The 27693-nt window shown below is 29.4% G+C and overlaps 1 protein-coding gene across 1 annotated transcript in view; it reads left to right on the plus strand.

Annotated features, from left to right (window-relative positions):
• Positions 1-27693, plus strand: part of unc-13 (protein unc13 homolog) — a 480145-nt gene that overhangs the window by 12284 nt on the left and 440168 nt on the right. Inside the window, exons 2-4 of the mRNA XM_088270463.1 lie at positions 4210-4239; positions 4756-4858; positions 21834-21951. Coding sequence (XP_088126589.1) covers positions 4210-4239; positions 4756-4858; positions 21834-21951 — 251 coding nt within the window. The remainder of the gene's footprint in view (positions 1-4209; positions 4240-4755; positions 4859-21833; positions 21952-27693) is intronic.

A 27693-nucleotide genomic window follows, 5' to 3' on the forward strand; every position in this document is an offset into this window, starting at 1 on the left:
GATCTTTTTTGGTAACACCTGAAGGTTTTTACTCCATTTGACAAATATTTACCATATTTAAAAAAAAATTAAAGAATGCCTTTTCTTCAAAATGCAAAAACAACATTTTCTGCCCTGTAGCTGGTAAATATTAAGTTAAAAATATGCCTCTTTAGCTGGGATATAGTACATTTTCTGGACATTCCGAAAACATGTACAACGGTAAATTGACGATTTTTTATTTATGACATTCTTGAAAAGAGTGACCAATATATGAAAAAATAGCAATTTTTAGATATTTCATTTAGATGCAGCTAAAATCAAGCGCTTATTCGAATGTAAGATTTTGTTAAAAAATAAAAATCGGTAAATAACCTATAAAAGCCAACACAAATATTACTTTTATTTTAATATTTAAAGCATTGACTTAGTTGTTAGTTGTCATATTTTTACTAACATAAATAAGTTCGTAGTTATGTATAACCGTACTGCGTTTGAGTCGGATTTGTTTTTTAGCTTATTGTAAAGAGTTTATTGTCGACAACGTAAATTGATTCAATAGTGCAAGGTACATTTCATGTAAAAATAACAAATAACGATCAATGAATTGGCTTGCAGTTTTGTATTAGGAACATAATTTTGTGTTTTGAAACGTCGTAAAATAATTTTGAAACCCTGCGTATTGACAAATGACATTTCAAATTAGTCTAAAAACATTTATTTTTAAATGAATGACTTTACTATTAATATTATTTAAAAGAGGTATTATTATCATAAATGTGATTTTAAAATATGATTAGAATAACAAAACTCGCATCCAAAATGACAAAAAGTTAAGAAAACGTGTAATTATACTGTGTTGTTAATTAAGTGTAGTGTTTGTTTGCGTTGTATTATGGGAAAAGTTTTTCTGCGTCAAATGTCACCAATTAAAGTAACCCAAGGTTCAACGGCGGAGGGAAACCTTATTTTCTTTCATGCAATGACGTATTTCATCATAACTTAGTCTCACGTCTTTAAATTCTTTCTTTCATTCTGTAAACTTTTGTTAAAATGCATACATCAATGCACGCGGACGATATTAAAGATATTAGTCCCGAAACTCATTTGACAGATTATGTCATCGAAAAAATTGGTAATCACGCAGGGGTAGGCAAAGAGTATAGAGTTTTTTTTTAATGTATTTGTACAGTTCTTTCTTAGTTTTTTGTAATCGAACGATGTGACCTTTTAATTTTTTTTCTATTTGTAATTTGCATCATTTATGGAGTAAATAAAATAAATATTTAAATGAGGTTGAAAATCGTGGTATTAAAGTAACAAGAAAGTAAGTTAAATGTTGAGAAACCACTTTAAATGAGAATGTTTTGGTAAAATGACGCACGATGGTAAAACGCAGGGATAAATGTGCGTACCTGAGATATATTAGAAGCAGAGGGATTTCCAATAATGATTTGAAGAATGAATCAATAAGGGCTCAAAGTACTAATTTTAAGTTTCGGTTTTAGATTTGAAATAAAAATATATCAGAAAAATAACATGTAGTGAGAAATCAATAAAAAAATTCACACTCCATTTTTTTGTCATCACTTTTTTTTATTATTAAAACCCTTACACGCACCCCAATGGTGCATAAGGCACTTAGTTATATAAACGCCGTGTTATCTTGATCGTTTACACATGAAGGAAAGGTGATCAGCCCTCCGCTTCAGGTACCAGTCCAGGGTAATACTGAATAAACATTACAGTGAAAAAATCACTTATATTTATTTTACCCCCCTTGGAAATTGAACCCGGGACCTCCAGAACGGTAGCCGAGCGTGCTGACCATTGCACTACGGAGGCGGACAAAATTGTCATCACTAATAAATGAAAAAATATTGGAGTGATGACGTAAGATCAGCTCGCTAACCTTGCATCGCAACACTAAGCGATTCTAACTTTTTTTTCATATACGAGAATAGGTAAAAGTACAAAATTTAACAGCATTTATAAAAGCTTGTCGTCTCAACTCTAATGATAAAATCCGTAGTAGCATGGAAATTATCGTAAATATCTTTCCCCACTTCACGAAAATTATACCAACACAAAAGTGAATAAAATTTTGTTTGCCAATTGATTTCACAATATCCTTAACAATAAAGTTTTTATCTCAACTCTAATAAATAAATTGGTAGCAAAGTGAAAATTATTGAAAATATTTTTACCCGTTTCATAAAAACTTTACCAAAAAAATATGAATTCAATTTCGTACCAATTAAATTTCAAAATATCTTAAATAAAAGCGTTCGCTATCTCAACTGTAGCACTATGAAAATTATTTTAAATATCGTTACCCGTTTTATGAAACCTTAACGAAGACTTTACCACAAATGTGAATTGAAATTCATGTCAATTAAATTCTACAATATCTTTCTTGAAAGAGTTTGTATCTCATCTTTAATGAAGGAATCTGTAACATTGTGAAAATTTTGTAAATATTTTTACCCGTTTCATGAAAACTTCACGAAGACTTTACGAACACAAATGTGATTTTGGATTTCGTGTCAATTTAATTTATAACATCTTCAATAAAAGTGTTTGCCTTCTCAACTTTAGTGGAGAAATCTAAAGCATTGTGTAAATCAGGCCTGGCCAACCCAAATAGCATCGCGGGCCGCGTCGATGACTTAAAATTTTCTCAAGGGCTGCATACAGACATTAGAATTTTGTTTATAACTACAAATTTCATACTTATTGATTTTTTGTAGGTACATATTATAAATAATTTCAATGCGGAGGTAATCAGAAAGTAAAATCATGGTAATTGTAAGAATGAAAACATCACAACGACCAGAAGTGTGTAGAAAACATACAATGAACCATTAAAAATGTATTGGGATAGCAATAAACAATTTGAAAAATTTTAACAATCAAAATTATTAATTAGGGCACATAAATCAAACAATATTAACATTTTTATTCTTACTTAATTTTTCTAAATATATTTTAATAGTTGAAGTAGCACACTAAATGGTTTTCGAGATTTTTTGAGATTGCGTTAAATTGGCAATGCTGAAAAGCGTGCGAACGGATATTGTTCACTGTTTTTATAACAACATGCATGACTTGGCTCAAAGAATACTTGAGGGCATAAATTTTGTTGAGGCATCAAATCGTGTATCACTAATATATCACTGGTTTAAAAATATATTCTACATACATAGGTGGGCCGCACGTAAGGGCGTCGCGGGCCGCGGGTTGGCCACCCGTGGTGTAAATTATTGTAAATATTTTTGCCCGTTTCATGAAACCTTCACGAAGTTTACCCACACAAATGTGTATTGTTTTAGTTTGTATAGCATTTGGGTAATAAGTTTGAACGGTAAGCAATGAAACGCCAAGTTTTCAGTTCAAATATAACCACGTTCAAAACTGAAATTTTCCCAGAGAAGCAGATTTAATCTTCGCAAAGGGGGTTTCCGCCTATTTCCGTTGCAAGGGGAAATGACTAACTCGATACTTGGAGGCTCTTAATGTAAAATAACTCTAAATTGTACAACCGTAACTAGAGAGAATTCTCTATATTTATTACTGGCTATGCAAATCATAAATAATTATGCTAAATCCCAGAAAGGAAACGAGAAATATGAATGTAAAATTAAAGGTGAAATTATTTAACTTTAATATTCAATGTTTGTAATTGTATTGTATTTGTTGGCCAGCAAAGACTTTAAGTCGGGTGGTGAAAGATTAAAAAAAAAGTAATTTGAAATAAAATATTATTTGAAATTTATGAAACGATAGAAACATTGGCTTCAATGTATTACATTTATAAGCCTGAGATAAAAAAAATGACAGGATTCAATTAATGATTGGATAATACAATAACAACTGTATAGTTTTTCAACATTTATTTTATTTTACTAGTGACCAAGTTCTCATCAGTTTGACGATTTCGAACGAAGAAACTCGGTCACTGCTCACACAAAGTGAATAACAACTGCTTAGTTTTTTTCACATTTATTTTATTTGACTGGTGATCAGGTTTTGTCGTTACCGACATCATTAGTTTGACGATCTCGGTCAAAGAAATTCGGTCACTGCTCACATATAGTGAATGTGGAAAAAACAATACAGCTGTTATTTTATTAAATATATTCAGTTCTATCGAATCGTCAGTATAAACTTTTTTTGTATTTGTGATTAATGTTTCTTGAGACTAATTTATTTTTACGATTTTGATTTCAGTAAAAAAGGCGCATTTTGTTGGACCACAATGTAAGTTTAAAAGACGTATTCTATTTATTGCTTTCACTATAGGATGCTGTTATAAATATACCATAAATAATTTTCATATTTATATATCTTTAATTGATTCGGCAGTTTTTACGATAAAATATATGTATCTATCCATATTTTAATTAAATTTTACTTTATAAATACCTCTATTTCTTTCAATGAATTGTGTCGTTCATTTAGATAGTTTCAATGTCATTTAACGGTGTTTAATAATTATATTCAATGCAATGTCACATAAACATATCACAATAGATTATTTGAATAGCATTTTGAATTGCATTAAAAAGCTTAAATAAAAAAAGATATATCCTCCATTAAAAAAATACATTGTTTTCTTTTTTTGTATGAAATAAAATAAATACGTCAATGCGAGTGTTAGAAATTATTTAAAAACATTAATCTAAAATAATATCAACATTAATGCCAAATAAAACGGAATTTCAATTGTAATTTCATAATTTTATGTCGCATTAACACGGTTTCATATTTTTTCAGCGTCACAATTCAACACTTACGTCACACTAAAACTTCAGAACGTCAAATCAACAACAGTAGTCGTAAAAGGAGCAGATCCTTGCTGGGAACAAGATTTTCTTTTGTAAGTATTTTTTTAAACACATGTTCAGCTTTAAAAAAAATTGTTCATCTGTAAATTGTTTTACAAATGATAATATTCATTAGGTTTTGACAACTTTTTCTATTGAACCTTTATTTCTTGAAATAAAAAAATCAGTCAATTATATTTTCAGACAAATCATATAAAGAAAGGATGGTTTATGTAAATTAATGTTATATAAATAATAAAGTAAATGTTTTATGTTCAAAATCTTGAATTCATTATTCACCAATTGTTTTAGAATTCTAATCAGTAAATAAAATCCTTATTTAAAAATATTTTTGACAGCAATGGCAGCGCCATCTGTTGAACGTAACAGAAACACGCTATACTAACCATATCCCACGACGTACAGCATGCTTCTTGAAAGCTGTAACTATTAGGCAATACGTTCTCAATTGAAGCATAAATATAACTTCCGATATTTGAGATGTTTGGTTGTCCAACACGGGTAGAACGATGAATGTAACACATGTATAAAGTGATCACTTAAACTAGCCTAAAACAGGTAGATTACACTAAAAATGTCCAAATTTCCAAGTTCTTTTTCATTTTTGTTGATATATCAAGAAATCTAGTGTTTTAATTCAATGGTTGTATTTGTTTGTTCTGAAAAAATCAGTATGTAAATTGAAAGGTACTCTTTCTTTTTTAAAGCGCAATTCCTTCCGGGCTTTCATTTAAATTTGCTCTATTGTAAATGGTTCTTATCCCGTTCTAAATAAATTACGTTGTAAAAAAACGAGTGTCAGACGTACTTGGTAGATGCAGTTGAAGTAAAATGGTTGAACTGCATAGGAGAATTTGCATAGAAAACGCTTTCTAGGAACGTCATTTCTTCTCTCCTCCACAGACAGGTCCCTTATCACCAACCAGTTTGTTATACTAGCGCTGAAATAAAGAAAAATTTATTTATTTTAGAATATTGCTCGAAAGATTGCGGAACGATATTTTTCCTGTATGCCATGTAATATTAATTGAGAACTGTATATTTTTGTTGTTAACTATCGATGCGTTTTTTTTTAAATACATGAATGAAAGAACTCCTTTTCTACCCTTTTTCTCTGTAGATAGTTTGTTATAACCAGTTTGTTACGCTCAAATATAAAAAAAAAATATTTCCACGAAAGATTGTGGAATGAAATATCGCTCACTCCTTTCAAGAACGTCATAAATAAAAAAACTTGATTTTTCAGGAGAACGTTTTTAAAGTTTAAAAATATAATACAATGTATTAAAAATAAATATCAAGCCACTTATCGAACTTTTCACTGTGCAACAGATATTTTTAGGTAAAACCTGAGGTTTTTTCTTCATTTGAAAAATAATTAGTATATTTAAAAAAATAATTAAACTATACATTTTCTTCAAAATACAAAAGCATCACTTTCTGCCCTGTAGCAGGTAAATATTATGTTAAAAATATGCCTCTTTTGCTGGGATACACTACGTTTTCTGGGCATTTCGAAAGCATGCACAACTGAAAATTGACGATTTTTGATTTATGACGTTCTTGAAAGGAGTGAGCGATATGTTTTGTTCTTTTTTCTCGTTAGGATAAATTGAATACTGTTTATTAAATTGTTGTTAATCTTTTATTAATGCTTTTGTTTAATACATAAATGGTTTGCTTTTCTAGTGGTGACAATAGCGAGAAAGGAAAGCTTGTTAAATAATGAATAAAGAAATTTATTCAATGAAGTATCGTCATTTGTTCGATGAGAGAAATTCCGGATAAAAAAATACTCAATTAAATACAACAATACTATTCGTTCGCTTATTCAATTATCCAATATATTGAGTGCGTAAATCTACCTGAAAGCAGGAAGTGTTTTTGCCTCGTATTTTTCGCTTAATGGTTACATAATATCTTAGTAACTTTAAGCGTATTCAAACTATCACAATAAAGAACGAACCACAAAATTTATAAAATTAGAACCCCGGTGGGAAAATTATAAGCGGTGTTTCATAAGCCACGGTAAGAATTTAGTCACTTGGACGTTAGATAGTTCGGAAAAAATGCCTCCAAGGTTTTAGGTGGTTAGCCCACCCAGCTGCTTTGCGTTCTTGTAGGTCTTATTTTTTCAAACAAAATAAAACTAAATAGACATAATTGAGTCTTTGTAGGAACATGATAAATAGTGTTGCAAAAGTCAGAAATTGATTTGAGTCACATAGTGAGAATTCCAAAAAAACGCTCCCAAGCTATTTGGTTCGCTTTTTTTTCTTTTCCCAAAAAGATTTCATTGAAAATATTTATTTCAAATATTGCCATTTTAAATAAAAAATACTTAAGGAATTTCTGTATTCTCCCCATGTTCGTCTATATTTATATAGAAAACACGATTTAAAATTATATCAAAAATTAGCAAAGGGTTATTTTTTCCTCTAACGTGTGCATAAAATATATGTTCTAATGTAGGTTTTATTATGAAAAACACATACGAATCGTTACTTAAAGTAAGTTCACGAATAAAATGTTAATTTTGATAATAAAACCTTTTATATACGAAATTAATAAGCAGACAGATAAAATGGTTTTCTTAATTCCTTTAATGCTACTATTAATAAGAATTGAGGGACGTTGGGTCGCTTTCCACACTGAAATTATCCCATGAAGTTATAAATATTTCATGGAATTTCAGACATTGCAAAGTTTCTCACGTCAATTCACAGGTTATATTGGAGTTATACTGAGCATACTAATTATCACTTTTGCGACTTAAGGGTTTTATTTATAACTATACATATAACGTGATAAGCTGACGTAATAATTTTATAGCCGAGATGGCTGGATTAAATAACGCAGACGTAAATTACGTAAATTAATTAATTTAGACATTTCATGAAAGTATCTGCGGATTATTTATTATTTTCACTAATTATTTCAAGGAATATTTCAGTATATTATCAGTAATTAAGTAATATGGTTTTTATTATTTATGCTCGAAAATTCAATTTTTACGTACACTACCTGTACTCAACAATGCGTTGCTCTGGCTTAGTTTAGCTAAACAAAAAAGAAAGAAAACAGAAAGCATATATTTCTTTCTACTCCTTCTTATTCTTTTTTATTGATCTGGTTGTGATCGTTGTAGAACCGATAACTCTTTTCCAGTTATTCCTTGACTACGCTGAACGTAGCGCATGTATTTTTTTATAATTCTAACAGGTTTTAATTTACAATTCTTATGAGTACATAATATTTTACCAGCTGTCAAGAAACATGTTATCCGCCATGAAAAATGTTGAGAATTATTTTTCTATTACTGTTACGTTCAATACATACTGCCAATACGGTTAAAGTATTTGTCGAAAAATGCATTACTCATGCACATTCCAATGTATGATTGTGTCAAAATTTATAAACATGCAAAAAAAAGTTAAAATCGACATTCAATTAAATACATTTTTTTAAACATGAAATATCGTTATTTTTAATGCATTTATGACGTTACAATTAATAAATTCAGTTGAAAAAAATAATGAAAACAATGGGAACAAGAATACAAAATAAATTTATGTGAAAAACGGGTAAAACTTTGATGAAGAAGTTTGATGAGAAAACTTTATACATATCAAATAGAAAAAATCCCGGATTGTACACGGTTTAACTGTTTGGTGTGTGTCCACATCAGTTATGGTTTTCTCGGTACAGTAAGCTCCGACCTACAATACCACCCGCCGAGTCTGATTCCCATATTGAATAATGTCAAAACGTTGTATGCGAGAAAAAATACAACAAAAAAAATGTAAATTTCAACGTGTTTTGTATTTGTAGCTACTAATTGAGTTTCAGGAAGATATTTTTTATCCTTTAATTTTTAAATAGAAAACAGTTTTAAAATTTAAATTTCTCTAATTGATCTTTCGAAAAAAATCTGTAGTAATATTGTATGGAATATGATGCCGGTAAAGTGGCCACCTCTGACTGCAAAGCGATCTCTTTTAAGCACATTTTTCATAACATTTTTGCAGACTTCTTGTATTATTTCAGCAAATATTGACTTTAAGCATTAAGAATATAAGTAGTTTGTAAATGTACATTTTTTCCTTCAAGAATTCTTGTTGAAAAAATCGCAGAAGGGGTCAAATCAGAATTATAGGGACCAGTCGATATCACCAATTTTTACATTATTTGGGCTGGAAAAATTCTCCCGAAATTTGCATCGTAACACAAGTTGTGTGTGATTAAGTACCGCATTTTCACGTTCGAAGCATAGTTTTTAGTGTGCAAACTTTTTTTTATAAATTGCATGATATACTTTTCAAAAATTAAATCGTTGTGGAGAAATATCATTAAATAATGATGACGACATTCCTGATTTTTGTTCGCTGCGTCAATGAGAGATGTCCGGACATTCAGGAACCCTCTGCCTCACTTCAACAATATTATCTGGTATACATACTTAAGCTCAACTGTTGCCTTATTTTAAGTTTATCCCCTAATGCATGCGTTTTACTAAATTTAGTTATAACACATATTTAACACGCGAATTTATGAAAAAAAAAATGTTGCGTAATTTTCTCCGCGTTTTTACCTCATTTAAATATTTTATTATATTTCTTTTACGTCGTTTCAACGTACTGTGCCCTACAATAATTTTATGGTATGTCAACCACTCTTTACGACTGTCAAATGTCAGCAGCCAAATGTCATCCAAAACAAAATACCGGCCAGACAAAATCAACCTTGAACATAAAACGCATCCTATATTATCTTTACAATTCTTGTAATGTACAATAAGTATATATCTACATCAAATTTATATTTTATTTCTCATTTTAAACCAAATCAATCGATCATTTTGATCTTTTGATTTTTTGAATAAAAATTAGCGTTGTTTTTGTTAATTAATTTAATATTTTCACGATTTTAAACAAATGTGAATTAATAAATTAAGGTGTTATAAATTATCATTTGTCTGACTTTGTTGTAAATAGGTAAACGCGGTAGGCTACCATGCACGAAGTCTTAGATTCGATTACCGGATAGATCAAAATGAATATAAGTGATTTTTCACTCTCATATTTATGAAATGTTATCTAGGATCGATACCTGAATAACAAATCTATTAATCATGTTCATTTTCGTATAAAATTAATAATTCATATATCCAATGCAGTTTTCCATGCGTAACTTGAAAAAAAAATGATGATGAATAAACGTTTCAATTAATCGATTATGTGAGTTGAAAATATGTTTTTAAATTACAAACCAACTATTTTAAAATAATATGAATGAATTGCAAATAAAAGCAAAAAATATTTAATTTAACGTTATTGAACAATAAATAATAAGTGTGTGTCCCTCTATAAGCACAAGAGCTTAGTCTCTTAATTGGAAAAAAGCGTAGGTAATTTTAAGATTGTTAAGTAAAAATGTCTAAAAACTGAAATAAGTTATAAAAACTCTTGTTACTATATTTAATTAATAAAAAAATGTTTGTTTGTTAAAATAATTAAATCTTCTAAAGTTTCTAAGCCGATCCTTTAAAAATCAAACGCAATGTTGGCTACGCAGTATAAATTGTTTTTTTTTTAGATATCTTTGTGACAGGTGTTTCTTCCTGTAGCAAGAAAAAACATGTTTTTTTTACTTAGATTTTTTCGGCAAAAGCAGCGCCATCTTTCGAACGTTAAGCAAGTCACGCAAAACTATTGACAGCTGCTATCACCTTAGAATTTTCAATGCTGAGATTGAATATTTCGTAGATTTTTATATTTTCTTTGCTTTACAAGCATTGCGAAATTAAACAGATATTATTAGAAATATTTGCTTCCTATTATATTTATTTTCCATTGAGCCTGACTAAAGCAACGTAAAACCGGGTACAGTTTTTTTTATGTGTTTCAAGGGTTGTTAATCTTTTTTTGCTTACGATGTTTTACACTGAGTAGACGTTTGAACTACCGCGTTCGTAACGCGATCATTTCCAACTCGTTATAATTCAGCTCGAATCCCGTAAAACGGACTACTTTATGGTTACTCATACACGTTTTTTCCATAATCCTCTCCGCGGGCAGAGCCATAATAAAACCGGGCTCATGTGCTCAGATGGTTTGACGTAGAAAATCCATGTAAATTTTACAAATCACACACATCCCATTGTATAGGAAGCTGTACATTTTGACACGGATCTGTACATTCAATTCAGCCTGTAATCGAGAATTTATTTTTTTAAATCCCTTGTTTGGGATGACATTCATATAGAAGTGTTTGAGAAGGGTTTCAATCTCCCAAGAGAAAATAAGGATAAAATTTACGTTTATACTGTTTTATAATGTAATTTTTACTGGCGATCTTCCTTCATGGGAGAGTAAAAAAAACTAACATCAGACGTGAAAATTTTTGTTTGAAATAAATTAAAACATTAAATATTATTATTAAATATAGGATTTATCTCATAAATTTAAAAAAATAGCTGTTCAATATGAAGCAAAACGTACAAACTAGAAGCAAAACGTATATTCACATTTTTATAGTATCAAGAAAAGATAACAAAATTTCATGACAAATCGTAGGATTAAAACAATTTTTATTTGTGGTCCTAGTGGTTTTTTTACATTAATAGATAATATTTAAACATTTGAAAAAAATGAAATAAATAAAAACATTTTATTTATTTTAATACCATTGAAAATATAACTCCATAACAGAAGCTGGATAAAAATACTAAGATGGAAATATTGTAAAAGAGTATTATAACTATTCCTTTTCAAGTGCCTGTCCTAAAGTTTTGGACTTAGACAAATGCCACAATGAATTTTTCAGTACTGTTCTATCCAAAATAGCTCCTAGAGACCTCTAATTTTAGTTCTATTGCATACATTTTGAAACCAGACTGTTTTTTCAAGTGACTTTTTCCGTCTATTTTATCCAAAAAAATAATAAATTGATGTTTTTTACCCTTTGAAAGCCAGGAGATGTTAGTTAAGTTTAGTTTGTTTCTGTTAGGCCTTTATATAAATAATAAAATGTATAATGATATAAGAAACATAAAGATGAGATTGTTTGCAAATTAATCTTGTATGGCCGGTCTTCCGAGCACGTCATTAGGGAATGCCTAAACGCGTTTAAGAAAGCGAACTGGCTAACGAACTCATACAGAATATCATTGATTCTTTTTTACAATTTCTAGTTTTAAAATATTCAAGTACGTATTGAACATATTTTTACGACTCGTAATAAATACTTTCTTTTAATCGTTCAAGTTAAATATCCTCACATAAGACAATTTTTCATTAATTGCCAAATGTATACAAGAGCTTTGCATGTTAAGGAAGCTTTAAGTTTTGAAGTGAAGTTTATGGCAAACTGTGCAAATTACTTTTTTTTCAGTGACCTTTTACCATACGTGTTTTCTACGCAGTTGTCAGTAATAACATAGTATTATTTAGATGAAATTTCAGATATGAAATGAAAATTTATAAAAAGTTTTCTGTGACAACATCAAAAGACTTGAAAACACGAAATTATTGTGCTAAAAAAGTGTTATTGTGCTCATTTTTACTTTATATTCAATTATTTCTATTTATTTGAAATTTACACTCACACATATTTATTTTACTAACTGTAAAAAAATTTGGGTTTTAAAAAACTATTTATTTAGGTATTTTGATGCATAGTTTTCTTCGTTTTTGGTGCCATCAGTCTAGCAATCTACAAGCTCATAAAGTCCTTGTAAGACGTTTTTGTTTCGACTCATTTGTTTGGTATTGCAACCACTTCAACTTTTTAAACTAGAACAAATGATTTTTTTTAAATAACTTAACTTTAAAATCCTGACTTGAAAAAACATTGACCTTTGAGTAGTTCAAAAAATGTATGAAGTTTAGGGTTTGTAAGGTTTTCAAATAGTTTTAACCCCAAATAGTTTAAAGGTTTTAAAATACTGTCTTTGCAGTAAACTCTCATGATATCATCTTGCGCAGACTTCCTGGAAACCGATCGTGAATGATTTGATAAGTAGAATAATAATCAACTATATTTTATCAGTTAACGGATGCTATCTTTAGAATTTCTTTTAAAGTTTCTTTGATTCTTGAGATTGGGCGTTATATTTCTCTTCATACACCGTAGTTGTGCGAACATTTTTTAAAACTATTTACACACTTTTCTGCACGAAAAAATCTTAGCTTTTACTCATTTAAATACTGTAATAAATTTCAATCCCTGACAAACCCTCCGATCAGAAACATCGGTGCAAACAAATCTTTACAAAATTGTGATGTTTTTTTTTTCACATAAAGCTCTAAATTTCAATCGGTGTTTAGTTTCAAAGTCATTTTTAAACCGTCTAGTTACTAGACTCTAGTAAAGTTAGTTGACGTATATGTGTTTTTTGATGAACCATAACTTAAAGCTCTATTTTGCAGAATTTTTGTTGTTGTTGTTTTAAGATAATTATATATTTCACCCTATCACGTCTATACGTATGATCTTATCTCTCAATCTCTTGTAAGTACGTGTATATGAATTTCACCAAAAATTAACATATTTTTCGAGGGTCCGTATCAGCTTTTCAATTATTTATGTAATATTTATTATTAATGGGCCCACAGGGTATACAGTAAAACGACCCTTATGCTCATATTATATGGGTCGAAGGTCCGTTATACTCCAACTACTTGTCTATACGAAAGGTACTAAATGGAATTCATACTTTCAGATAAGGTATTTCATATTCGTTACTTCTTTCTGTAGAATAGTACATATAATTACGTAGAAAGGAGCCAACAGCTTGGTATATTCACGATTTTTTCCTTTTTTTCTATTTAATAAAATTTACAAATTTCTACGTTAAATGAACAATTCGAATAAAAGTTGTATTGTTATTTCGCAAATATAATTTTATTATAATTCTCGTCTCAATTCATAGTTCGTGTGTCGCATTTTGTTATGATTTTTGTGGTTTGGTTTGAAATACAGAATTATCAAAAAAATGTCTGACAGGGGAAAAAATAAAACTGATATTTTTTCATATTTAAATACTACATAATCGACAAGGTCAAAATAGCTTTTTGTAATAAAGTTTAAGGGTATAGGGCATTGGACAGCAACAGTGTTGTAATACACAACATCAAAGACTTCCAACATCTTTGTCTACTGTGGTGCAGAAAGTAAGGGTAAATTAGTGCACTTTCCTTCCCAGAACTAAGTAATTTTCAGTACAAGCAAAAATAATGGTCACGACCCTTAGTCATGAAAACAACAACGCAAAAAAATATTAAGATTATCACGTATCCTAGAATATCAAAAAACCTAATTAACTTGATCTCGAAAACCTGAAAAATATGAAATTTGACGATAAACAAACAGTTTTTTTTTTCTTTAAAATAACTTAAATATAATAATTCAATTAATATTATTCTAGATTCATAAGACGGAATATATATAATAATTGGATGAAAATTTATTGTATTTTAACATTGCAAAAACAGAAAATGATGAATGTAATATAATTATAATAATAATAAAACCCTTATCCGCACCCCAATAGTGCATAGGGCACTGCGTCATATAAACTCAGTGGTATCTTGATCGTTTTACACATGAAGGAAAGGTGATCAGCCCTCCGCTTCAGGTACCAGTCTAGGGTAAAATTAAATAAATATTACAATGAAAAAATCACTTATATTTATTTTACCCCCCTTAAGAATCGAACCCGGGACCTCCAGAACGGTAGCCGAGCATGTTGACCACTACGCTACGGAGGCGGACATCATTAATATAATTACACCATTAATATGAGGAGCGCAGTGTCAACATAATTTGGAGTTATCTGATGGTATCATCCGGCAACTCTAAATCAGGAGATACTTAACTTTTTGAGGACGACAAAATAGATGTAAAGAAAATGAACTGTTTTTTTGTTGTTATTTTACGTGTTTACAAATTTTCTGAAGTAATTAATTCAATCTTTCAAGTTTCAAGTTTCAAATTCAAGTTTTACCACAGTCATATCACTAATCACCAATTAATAGGAACAAGCTCCATTTTAAATGTCTAGTAAAAAGATGTGAAATGAAAAAACAATCAAAATGGTAATATCCTTGATCCAATATGGTATATTAAGGCATTATATTGTATAAATTACTTTTATCATTGTTTAATATTGGAATTTAAAATGAAAGTATCATTAGCAATGACTAAGTACAAATTTTAGATGTAAGTGCTTCCACATGTTGGACATAAAATGGCCATATTCGCGATCCCAGAGTAACTGAATAAAAATTTATCGTATTGAAGAATACACAAAAAGTTTACGTTGATCCCTTGTGTCATCTATAGAGGCAGTTTATTTGGGATGTTCTTTGTGGAAAGTTGCTCGAATTTTAGATGGCGCAAGCCTCCGAAAGAGCGCGTCAGTTTTTTGTCATCGTGGGAGCAGGACCCTCCCCCAGTATCATAAATCATACGACTTATTTCCCGGGCATTATGGAACAACCCTTACTTGATATTGTTATAAAGAGACGCACAGAGCAGATCCACATCGTGAATAATGGTAACTAAGCGATACAGCAAAAATGCGTACTTACTGTTTGAGTCACACTTCGTTATTAATAACATGTGCTGTTGAACGAATTTCACATTTCCTCATATTTGAAATAAATATATTCTGTGGTAAAAAAATATTTTATTACAAAAAGTGATGATCCATTACGTTTTAATAAAACAGTATTAACATTTTGTATCACATTTTTGAGAATTATCTGGAAAAAAATAACCAAATAGTATTTTTACAAAACCGTGTATGAAAATTTCATTTGTTCATATTTGAGTTTAACAGAATTTAAAATTTTAAATTATTTGGTATGGTTATTAATAATAAAAAAAATTGTTGAAAGTTACTTATATTTCAGAAGTTGTGACATTATATTTATTTTACAGCTGTCTATATGTAAGTAGTGTAATGGTCAGCACGCTCGGCTACCGTTTTGGAGGTCCCGGGTTCGATTCCCAAGGGGGGTAAAATACATAAATATAAGTGATTTTTTCACTGTCATATTTATTCAATATTATTCTGGACTGGTACCTGAAGCGGAGAGCTGATCACCTTTCCTTCATGTGTAAACGATCAAAATAACACTGCGTTTATATGACGTGTAAACGATCAAGATAACACTGCGTTTATATGTGCCCTATGCACCATTGGGGTGCGGATAAGGGTTTTTTATTATTATATGTAAGTAGCATGTATGCCATAAATTATACGTTTTTCAAGTAAGATGAAGTATTGATTGTTTTATATACAAGGGAGGGAGATGGAAGTCTGAGCATTCTAGGAATTACTAGGAAGCTGGCTTAAGTGATTTGGCTGACTTAAGTGTCTGATAATAAAAAATGTAAATGCCATTAGTCTGGATAATGGACACTCAATGCGGTCCAAATCTTTAACGAAAATGATTAAGACATGGCACGTACTGTAACATAAGAGTGAAAAAATAACACTTTTATTTATTTGACCTCCCCCCTGAGAATCAAACCCGGGACCTCCAGTACGATAGCTGAGCGTGCTGACCATTACGGGCTAATAGGAGGCGGACAATAATTGCGTCCAGTTGCACTTACAATAATAAAGAGCTTTAATAAAATATAATAATGAAACCTTAAAAAAATATATGGTGGAACCAAAAAAAGTAACATTTTATTTCAAATAGTGTAACGGTTCGGTTTTAAGTGTCGTAACTGTTACTATTATTACTCATGACACTGGCTTACGTTTAACCGTATTTTTATACGAGGGTTGTCAGAACGATGAATATGTTTTTTTTTGAGTTCGAGAATTTGTCTGATTTATTTACTCATTGATCAAACAAAACACGCACACAAAACATAATTGAGAATCCTGATGAAAAACAAAAATGTACCGCTTCAATGTAAATATTCATTAATTTATTTTGTACTTGCAATCTTTGATGGGTCTCTGTTTGAAGGGTGAAATGATTAAATAATACAAGTACACACCCATGTGAGATTTTTGTTTATATGTGTAAATATATTTATATATATATATATATATATAAATATATATATATATATATATATATATATATATATATATATATATATATATATATATATATATATATATATATATATATATATATATATATATATATATATATATATATATATATATATATATATATATATATATATATATATATATAAATATATATATATATATATATATATATATATATATATATATATATATATATATATATATATATATATATATATATATATATATATATATATATATATATATATATATATATATATATATATATATATATAAATATATATATATATATATATATATATATATATATATATATATTTATACATATATATATATATATATATATATATATATATATATATATATATATATATATATATATATATATATATATATATACTTATATATATATATACTTATATATGTATAAATATATATATTTATATATATATATATATATATATATATATATATATATATATATATATATATATATATATATATATATATATATATATATACTTATATATATATATATATATATATATATATATATATATATATATATATATATATATATATATAAATATATATATATATATATATATATATATATATATATATATATATATATATATATATATATATATATAAATATATAGTGTCGGGTTGTGGTCCCGTGGTTAGTACCGCGGACTGGGAGTCGGAGTTTCTTGGTTCGCAATTGGATACCTATTTCTAATACTGAGCCATCTAGGCTCACAGAAACGGTATGAAATTGATGTATTTTTGCAAATAATAAAATAATAACATAAATATTTCTCTTGTTTATAAATAATAAAAATGCATAGAAAACAACTTTCCATTGGTTTCTGAAAATGATTTAATTCGTCAAGTTGGAATAATAACTAGATTTATAAGAATCATCCTTTGAAGCATCATATAACTCCCACATATTATATCAGATCCTTTTACAATACAACAACGGAAAGAATGCGATGGGCTTATAAATAATGAAATAATAAATAACAATAATAAATTAGTATAATTTATGTAGCTCCATTTTCGTTAAAAACTACCTCCAAGGTGCTTCACTAAATGAATTGGGGAAAAGAAGATGGTGGAAATGATTTGCCAAACAAATGCGGTTTTAGTTTTTTTCTAATATTTTTTGTTGCATGAATTACAAAAAAATCACCTTCTCAATGCCTCTATAATTTTCAGTTAAATTTTTCTTGAGACCGATATTAAAATTTAAATAAGAGAACGGGGAAGTGACAAAATGATTCGTAAAATATCTACAGGAAGTCTAGTTGACTCGGAAACAAAGTCTCAAAGTTTGAGTCGTAATGTCAAGCTTAAGTCGTAACTCTTACTTTTTATGTTCCATTAAGTCATTATGGCTAAGTCAACGAGATCTGCTGAAAGTTTATGATTCACGATCTAGTAACAACAATTTGTATTCCTGGCATAAAAACAAACAAATCCGTGTGCTGGCAAGGATTTTATGAAACTTGCTTTAAAAAAAAAGATTATTGAGGAAATCATAAAAAATCAGTTAAAGACATAATTTTATGATAAATTGTTACAAAAAAACACATTATTTAATGTTTATGTATTTAAACATATATAATTGTATATACACTGTTCATTAATTAATATAAGAATCATACAAATTTCATTCATTATTAATGAAATTCGCATGTTCCGCAGAAAGACAAATATGTCACAGCTGGTTTGTTATTAGAGAATAAAGTTGGTTTTCGGTTTAGGGTGAAGGGTTACTAGAATTTAGTTGTGGTTTTATAAATGTCATAGGAATAAATCAACTGCTTTTTGTATATATGTATAAATTAATAATATAATAATAAAACCCTTATCCGCACCCCAATGGTGCATAGGGCACTGCGTCATATAAACGCAGTGTTATCTTGATGGTTTACACATGAAGGAAAGGTGATCAGCCCTCCGCTTCAGGTACCAGTCCAGGGTAATATTGAATAAATATTACAGTGAAAAAATCACTTTTATTTATTTTACCCCCCTTGGGAATCGAACCCGGGACCTCCAGAACGGTAGCCGCGCGTGCTGACCATTACACTACGGAGGCGGACAAAATAAGAATAAATTAATAAACGAATATTTAATAAAAATACATGTATAATTATGCAAGCATTTTTTTGTCATTTACAAAAATACTCCAATTTCATACTATTTCTGTGAGCCTAAGTGGCTCATAATTAAAAATAGATATCAAATTGTAGAAGCGCGGATTTAAACCTAGAAACTTTGACTTAAGAGTCCGTAACACTAACCATGAGACAGCAATCCGACACCATGTTGAATTATGCCAGTAAATGCGTAGCTGGTTGATTTTTTTAGATTATTTTATATTAATTTTTTATTCTTTTTTGGTTTTACATTTATCGTGTCAACAGCTAGAGATGTTATTTAATATAATGGAAATCGGATGTTAAATTTTTTTTTTAAAGATTACAAAGCAGATATTTTTTTCAACCAACTTTTTTCAGTGTAATATTGACATTATTGTGAATTAAAACTGTTTTACATGTATTTTTTTATTTATTTTACAAATGACTGTCGTTAGAGTCTAAGTTAAACCAGATCGTTTCTGCGTAACAACCAACTATGGTATTATCATATTGTAATATTCGCACGTGGAAAATGTTATTTTACATATTTTTAACGCAACATTTAAGGTACCTAACAATAATTTTTACCATTCACATTTTGATACAATTTAATTAATATGGATCGAATAGTTTGTTTTGTAAATTTCCTTAATGTCAGTAAATTATTGTTGTTTTTTTCTCTTCTCTCTTGTTCTTCTTATATCCTTTATTAATTGTTATTACAATGTATTTTGTTTATTAGACATAAAATCACGCGTAATACGCGTTCAGTAAATTTACTGTACAATGTACATAAGAGTTGTAAAAAAATATAAAATTATTTCGATAATTTTTGGTTTCGCAAATATTTTTGGCTTCATTTGATTTCAAAGAAATAATACGTGATATGTCATATTTAATCTTAAGTATTTTCTACTTAAAAATCTAAAAAAAGGGATTTTGATATGATATGATGACACAGATCCGTTTAAATGCGCTTACAAATAAATCGTAAGTTTTAGATAATGGAACGAGAGAAAGGATGATTAAGAAAATATGGTTTTGACGAAAATACCGATGAGTCAGTTATACTACTTGCCTACGCCACAGCTTACTTTGACCGGCATTTGTATGCCTCCTTTCAGTCTACATTTTATTTCAACGTGTCAACGTTTTAAACATGGCTTTGTATGGAAATAGTTTTTAAAAAATATTTCGTTTTATTCTGACAGCGATACGTTAAAAAGTTATAAAATTTTGAATTAGGTACATTTCGTAAATATTTAGAGCTTGGTAAGTACCATACATAATTTATAGAACAAAATCAAATTTTAACGTAAAAAATATTGTAAAATTAAGTACCTACTTTCAAAAATTTTTGAAAACCAAAAAAATTATTGTACAAACAAATTGATTCCTTTGTCTGTGTCAATAGCTAAGTTGTCATCATGTTTGTATGTAATAACATCAGCAAAATGAACTTTTTTTTAAAGTAAGCAAAACAAAATGATTCAAATTGTTCTTAAATAATTTTCATCAATACAACGAATATTTTTTTAGTGATTTCATGCAAATAACGAGAGAATATATAATAGATAATATCATTATGAAATAATCAGTATTGGATAAATGCTTGGTAAATAACATTTATTATTAAACTAAATTGTGACGTGTTTGAACTCAATGCACTTCATATCATTATTAAACACCATATTCCTGAATTTGAGTGCATCGAAACACTTGTAGTATTTACCAAGTAAATATTTCATATGTGACCATAAAGTGACAGGCTTTAATTAACGTAGCAAAATTCCATGCGTAACATATGAATATTAATAACATTCCTCGTATAACTATTCTTTTTACTGTGAATCTAATCAATAACATTTTATTTTGTTATTTTTTTAGGAACATAAAAAATTGAACTGTTAACTTTATATATATCAACTAATTTAACTTTTTTTTAATGTGCATATTTTTTTAGGTTTGCACATATTTTATCGTGGCTGATTATATCAGATCTGTCCATTTTATGTATTTATGAATAGCACTTTTATATTTCATTTCTGTTTTTCAATGGCTTGATGTAAAATAGGAGCATATTATAGAAATTTTTGAAATACAAAATCGATTTTCTTTTAAATTTTATTTTTTTAACAATGTAAATATTATTCATTATGTCCAACACTGGAAAGTCATCATCCTAGGAATAAGATTTAAATTTAAACGTGTCTTAAATTGATATGAAACATTTATCATTCTCCCCCTTTTTAAAGAAGATGGAAGTCTGCACTTCACGAATGTTTCGAAAACCTTACCGGTATGCAAAAGACCATTGCATATATGATTATACAGGCTTCAAAAATTAATGCAGTATGGATGTTCAATCATGGGCAGAATACACAAGTGTATAAAGTGATCGCTTGAGCTAGCCAAATGCCAGGTCGTAAGCCCTGGGATTCTCAAATTTCCATTTTCTTTCATAAAAAGGGAAGAACAATACATGTTTTAAATCAACTTGAGACACATTCCAATTATAATTTGCTTTTATAATTCAAAATTTTATTCGTAGGTAAATCTCACTATTTCTTAAAATCTATTTTGACACGTGTCTCGATGCATTCCGCATCATTTTTAATCACAGTATTACCGTATTACTGAAAAGTGATATTTACCCAATAAAACTTTAATTAAAAATGCATAGATTTTAACACAAAGTGACTGCCGAATATATTAATGAAATTAAATTTGCTTGTTAAAGATTATAATTATTTTGTTTTTGTGTGTTTGCAGCGAAACAAACGACGTTACTGCGGGCTTGTTGGTTGAGGTTTGGAACAAGGGAATGCTCTGGGACAAGGCCATTGGCTATCACTGGTTACCTCTTCCCTCAGTTCACGTGTCGAACGAGGTAAGTCTCCTCTTTTCCCATTTAATAAATACGTGTACGGAATATCGAATGAACTTCACAAGTTCTATAACAAAAAAAATACGATGCGTGAAACTTTTCATAATTAAACTTGTGTTTTTTGGAAAAAAAAACATTATTTCAGTTAATGATTTGAGATTTTGGTGAGATAATCAAATCTTAAGCAATTTAGAGATTAAAAAAGGCAAGAATTTATTTCAGTTGTATTCTTAAATAAACGGAAAAAAATGTCATTTACCCTTTAAAACTTCTTCTTCTTCCTTGCTCTATCCAAATTTATCGTCTTGGTGAACTGATGGGGTCAGCTCTCCTTATCCTCAGGTTTTAGGTCCTTTTATTATTTACAACCTCCCGTAGGTCATGGCTTCGAATCATATTATCTTTCTGCAGCATCCATGAATTTGTGGTCTTCCTCTTGATGTCTTTTGAGGAAGGTCCAGTTCAATGAATGGCCTGGTTTACAATATGTTAAGATTTTCCAAGTCCTATGTACCCATATCATCTCAATCGCCTTTCCTCTACCTTACTATTCTCATTGTACACGAATTACTTTACTAACTAACTTTGATGTATGGATGTGAAGGAGGCGAGCAGTGTATGTCAGGACAGAAGAGTGTGGCGTTCCATTCTCTCTGCCTACCCCTGCGGGGAAATGGTGTGATGGTAGTAGTAGTAGTACTTTACTAACCAAACTTTAATACTTAAGTCAGTTTAAAAAGTGGTTCATAAAGTAAGAACTCACTAATTTAATTTTTTTCGTATTTCGAAGCTTTTGCTTAGTTTTTTTTTATTTGTTTCTCATAAATTATTTCCTCAGCCTTGGTTAGGAAATTGCTAAGTATTGGAAAACATTTTTGATTAATGGTTCGAATAATGGATGAATGGTTTATTTTCTTAATAAATGATTGATTAACTTATATATATTTTTAAAATCTTCATGTTCTGAACTAAGCTAATTTAAATATTACTGCACGCTATGGTAAGGGTTACCTAATAAATAAGTACTTCATAATAAAAGAATACTATAAGTATCGCCATTTTCTTAAAATTCTACCTCAAGGACAATTCTCTGTGATATACCATGATTTGATTAATTTATTTTAGTTCAACAAAACAACAGTCAAATTTAAATCGAAGGCTTACTTTCTTTGGGTATGGCGTCAGATTGCCTGGTCAATTTCGTCGCCTTTGCCACATCTCTCACTCCTTTCAAAAACGTCATAAATAAAAAATCGTCAATTTTCAGTCGTGCATGTTTTTGGAATGGCCAGGAAATGTACCTACTATATCCCAGCAAAAGACTCATATTTTTAACTTAATATTTATCCGCCACAGGTCAGAAAGTGTTGTTTTTGCATTTTGATGAAAAGGTATTGTTTAATTATTTTTAAAAATAAACTAGTTATTTTTTCAATGGAGAAAAAACCTTCAGGATTAACCTAAAAAAATCTGTTGCGCCGTAAAAAGTTCAATAAGTGGCTTAATATTCATTTTTAATAAATTGTATTTTATTTTTAAATTTTAAAAACGTTCTCCTGAAAAATCTAGTGTTTTGATTTATGACGTTCTTGAAAGGAGTGAGCGATATGTGACTCGAGGTAGTTAGGGTTGCATACCTATCAAATTTATTTTTGACATATGAAATGAATAAATTTATTTTAATGTTCATATTTTTGAGCCATTATTTAAAACGCAAGAATCGAGTGGTAAAACAACTTTTAATTATTATACAAAATATTACTTCTTCTTCCTTGCTCCATCCCAACTTATTGTATTTGTAGACTATTGGGGTCAGCTCTTTTTTTCCTTAGGTTGTAGATCCTTCTATTATATACAACGTGACCTAGGTCATGCCTTCGAAACATATCATCTTTCTGTAGCATCTGTGAATCGTTTTTGGTCTTCCTCTAGATGTCTTTCGAGGAAGATCCATGGCGGTCGCCTGGTTTACAATAAATTCAGGTTCTCTACGTCCTATGTGCCCATACCATCAAAAAATCTACCTTACTATTGATATCAGTTACATCTCGACTTCCACGAATGCGTGAACTCTTTATTTTATCGCTAAGGGATACTCCAGCTCTCCATATAAGTATTATTTATTGATTTGACATAAACTTTGTGGAATGGCATGATTATTTTAATTAATTCGCGTTTCAGCAGTTAGTATTTGCCTAGAGTAGGTAAAATAAAACAAAGTAAAATACAGCAATTTTGGTACTTTAAATATGTTAATTTTGTACTAAAATATTTTAACTGATCGAAACTCCTAACCTTTATCTAAATGTTACGAGTTTGTAAGTTAAAGCGTTATTTCAAAAAAAGTTTTTTTTAGTTTTCCCTCTTCACAGGAAAATTTCAATTATTTTTTTTGTTTACGCTACGCTATCATGTTGCTTTGCCATTTACTTTCTTGAAAAATTATTGCATTCATTTACATTATAGACATAGAACCAACAAATTTTGTTTACCCGTTTTAAATTTTATTTGCAGCCAATGTAACAATTGTTTACTGAGTTCAAGTTAACGATATGAGTTGTGTTTTCGACAACATGGGTTGCCTTAATAGTGGCTTCAGCTCACCAGTATTGAGGTGGCAAATCACAACAGACAAATTTTAAGGCAGAAACACAGTTTTACAGATATTTATCTACTTATTTACATGTATATTAAAAAAACATATTTATAACATAAAAATGGAATGAAGTTTATTTTATTTATTTTTCTAAGTACCTACATAATTATTTAGCCAATTGTATAAAAAAAAACGTCTTAAAACATGTGTCAGTAAATAATAAAAAAAAACAGTCACAATTGCGCAGTAAAGACTCAAATAACAATTCCAAAATAGACACAATACTTGCATACTACTCAAAAAACATAATTTGACACAAAATATGCATGGGTAAATACCAAAGTCTCAGTCACAATTAAGCAGTAAAGACTCAAATAATTCGTCCAAACACGGACACAATAATCGAAAACTACACAAAAAAACACAAGTCGACACAAAGATGCATAGGTAAATACCAAAGTCCAGTTAAGCAGTAAAGACTCAAATAATTCGTCCAAACACGGACACAATAATCGAAAACTACACAAAAAAACACAAGTCAACACAAATATGCATAGGTAAATACCAAAGTCCAGTCACAGTTTTGCAATTAATCTTTAATAATAATTCGAAAAAAAGGCACCATAATCGCATACTACACAAAAATCCAGTCTCAATTGCGCTATAAAGACTCAAATAAAAATTCGAAAACTAGGCGCAATAATCGCATACTACACAAAAAACATAAATCGACACAAAATATGCTTAGGTAAATACCAAAGTCCAGTCACAATTGCGCAATAAAGACAAATTTTTAAAAAATAGGCACAATAATCGCATACTTCACAAAAAACATAAGTCGACACTAAACATGTATCGGTTAATACTAAGGTCTAGTAAAAATTTACGTAATAAAGACTCAAGTAATAATTTGAAAAATAGACGAATATTCGAATATACAAAAGAAACATAAGTCGACATAAATTATGTATCAGTGAATACGAAGTTCAGTCAAAACTCAATTATGAGTTCAAAAATAATCATTATCCTCGCGCTTGAAGTTAAATATCTTTAAACAGACTTAAGAATGGTCTGTTACATTTGGGTTTGCGCCAAACTTACTTAACCAAACGAAACTGTCAAATTAAAGTAAACTGCCAAACTAGCAACAACGAAACGTATGCGGAAATTTATCACTGACATAATAAACACGTGGGTTTTACTCTCCTTTTCTAAACTGTCAAATTAAGACATAACTGTTAAACTACCAGGAGCGAACTGTCAAATAAACATAATATGGACAGAAATTAAATGTACAGTAAATTTATTTTTATTTTAGTTTCATAATCTTATTAGAAATAGAAACACTTATTGTAGATAATATATGTACTGTTGTTTATTTTGATCGTAACCCTTTCATTTGTAAACATACTTTGTGAAATTTATTATTTTTTAATTAATGTTTCACTTAGTAAATACTATTATTTCTTAAAATCCACTGTGACACGTGTTTTGATGCATTCCGCATCATTTTCAAACACCGTAAAATGATGCGGAATGCATCGAAACACGTGTCACAGTAGATTTCTAGAAAAAGTGGTATATACTTAGTAAAACATTAATTAAAAATGGATAGATTTTACCACAAAGTCACTGCCGAATCAATGAATTAAATTTATACTATTCATTATCACCCTGTAGGTGTCTCAAGAAAAAATAAATTTTATAAAGTATGTTTATCAATTAAAAGAGTAAAATCAAATCATAAAACAGTGCATATATCTGTAATGAGTGTTTGTATCTAACTGATATATAATGTTTGTGATTTATTTAATGTTCTCAAAAAAATATGCTCCTATTATTTTTTAAATGCTTAAAGCTAGCGCTTTTAGTGAAATGTACCTAAGGTTTTTTTATCGTCGTACATTTTACGACAATCCCGTATTTAGGTACATTGAAACAATTCCTATATTCTAGGATTAAGGAAATCTTACTGAAGACCTTAATTTTTTACTGATGACTTTAATTTTACATTCCTTACTTTATATATTTCGTTATAAAAAGTCGGAATTAATTTTGCTTAACCAATTTGGAGTCCACAAAAAACCTAGATAATTCGGGAATTACTCTATTGCAGAGACTAAAAACGATTCCGTATGGTAATAATATTAGCGTGTCTACACAGTTTAGAATAAGAAAATATCCAACCATTCATTATTCTTGTGTAAATTACTTATGGCATGCATGATTTTCCTAATACGAGTATATTTGCATTAATAAATTTAATTTGCATTTAAAAAAAAATAATATTCCATCACATAGTTTATTTGAACTAACTAACCATTTCATCGCTTCTCCGCAGGGGCAGGCAGAGAGAATAAAACGCTACCCTACTCTGTCCTTCAATCATTCTTCGTCTCTACCACATTCATGCATCTCCTCAAATATACCCACTGATTGTTTTGACTCCTGATCTGAACACTTTCAAAGATTTAAAAATCTTGATCGTGCATTTTTTCTGTATTTTTTTATAATATTTAAAAATATAGTGAATAAATCTTTGTTTTTTTTCTCCTTTTTTTTTTCGTTTGGTGACTTACCAGGTATTGATTTTACATGAACCATAACTACTGATGCGATCAGGTTTGTCAAATACTTCCAACTAATTGACAAACTTGATCGCATCCAGTTTTCCTTGGTCTTGCTCTGCAAATCTGAATTCAGCTAGTTTTTGCAACTAAGTTTCAGTAATTACTGAGCACCATGGTTTTAATGGGACTTTGGCCTTTTTCTTCACCTTGCCTCCTTTTCCGCGACCCGACATGGTGATCTAAAGCTTTCGCTGGTGGAAGGATGAATTGTACAAATAGACGTTAGCGTAAGCACATGTTTCTTGGAGGAAGGCTCTGTTTTATAGCAGTAATTCACTTTTCTTCTAATAAATTTGAAGTCAAATTAGTTGGATAAAAACTGACTATTATTTAACAATGTAGGTATATTATTTTCTTTCTTTCTAATTGGTTTTGAAAATGTTTTAGCGAAAGCGGAAGTCTGAGTTTATTCCCGGCAGTTATGATGTCGATCAAAACGATTCGGTAGCATCAATCATTCTTACGTCAAGCCCACGGCGGAGGCCTTATTGCGGGTCAACCCCTATTTACAGAACCGCA

The sequence above is a fragment of the Brachycentrus maculatus genome, unplaced genomic scaffold (assembly GCF_059751285.1).
Source record: "Brachycentrus maculatus isolate JH-2025_06_01 unplaced genomic scaffold, ASM5975128v1 h1tg000027l, whole genome shotgun sequence".
Classification (NCBI taxonomy): domain Eukaryota; kingdom Metazoa; phylum Arthropoda; class Insecta; order Trichoptera; family Brachycentridae; genus Brachycentrus; species Brachycentrus maculatus.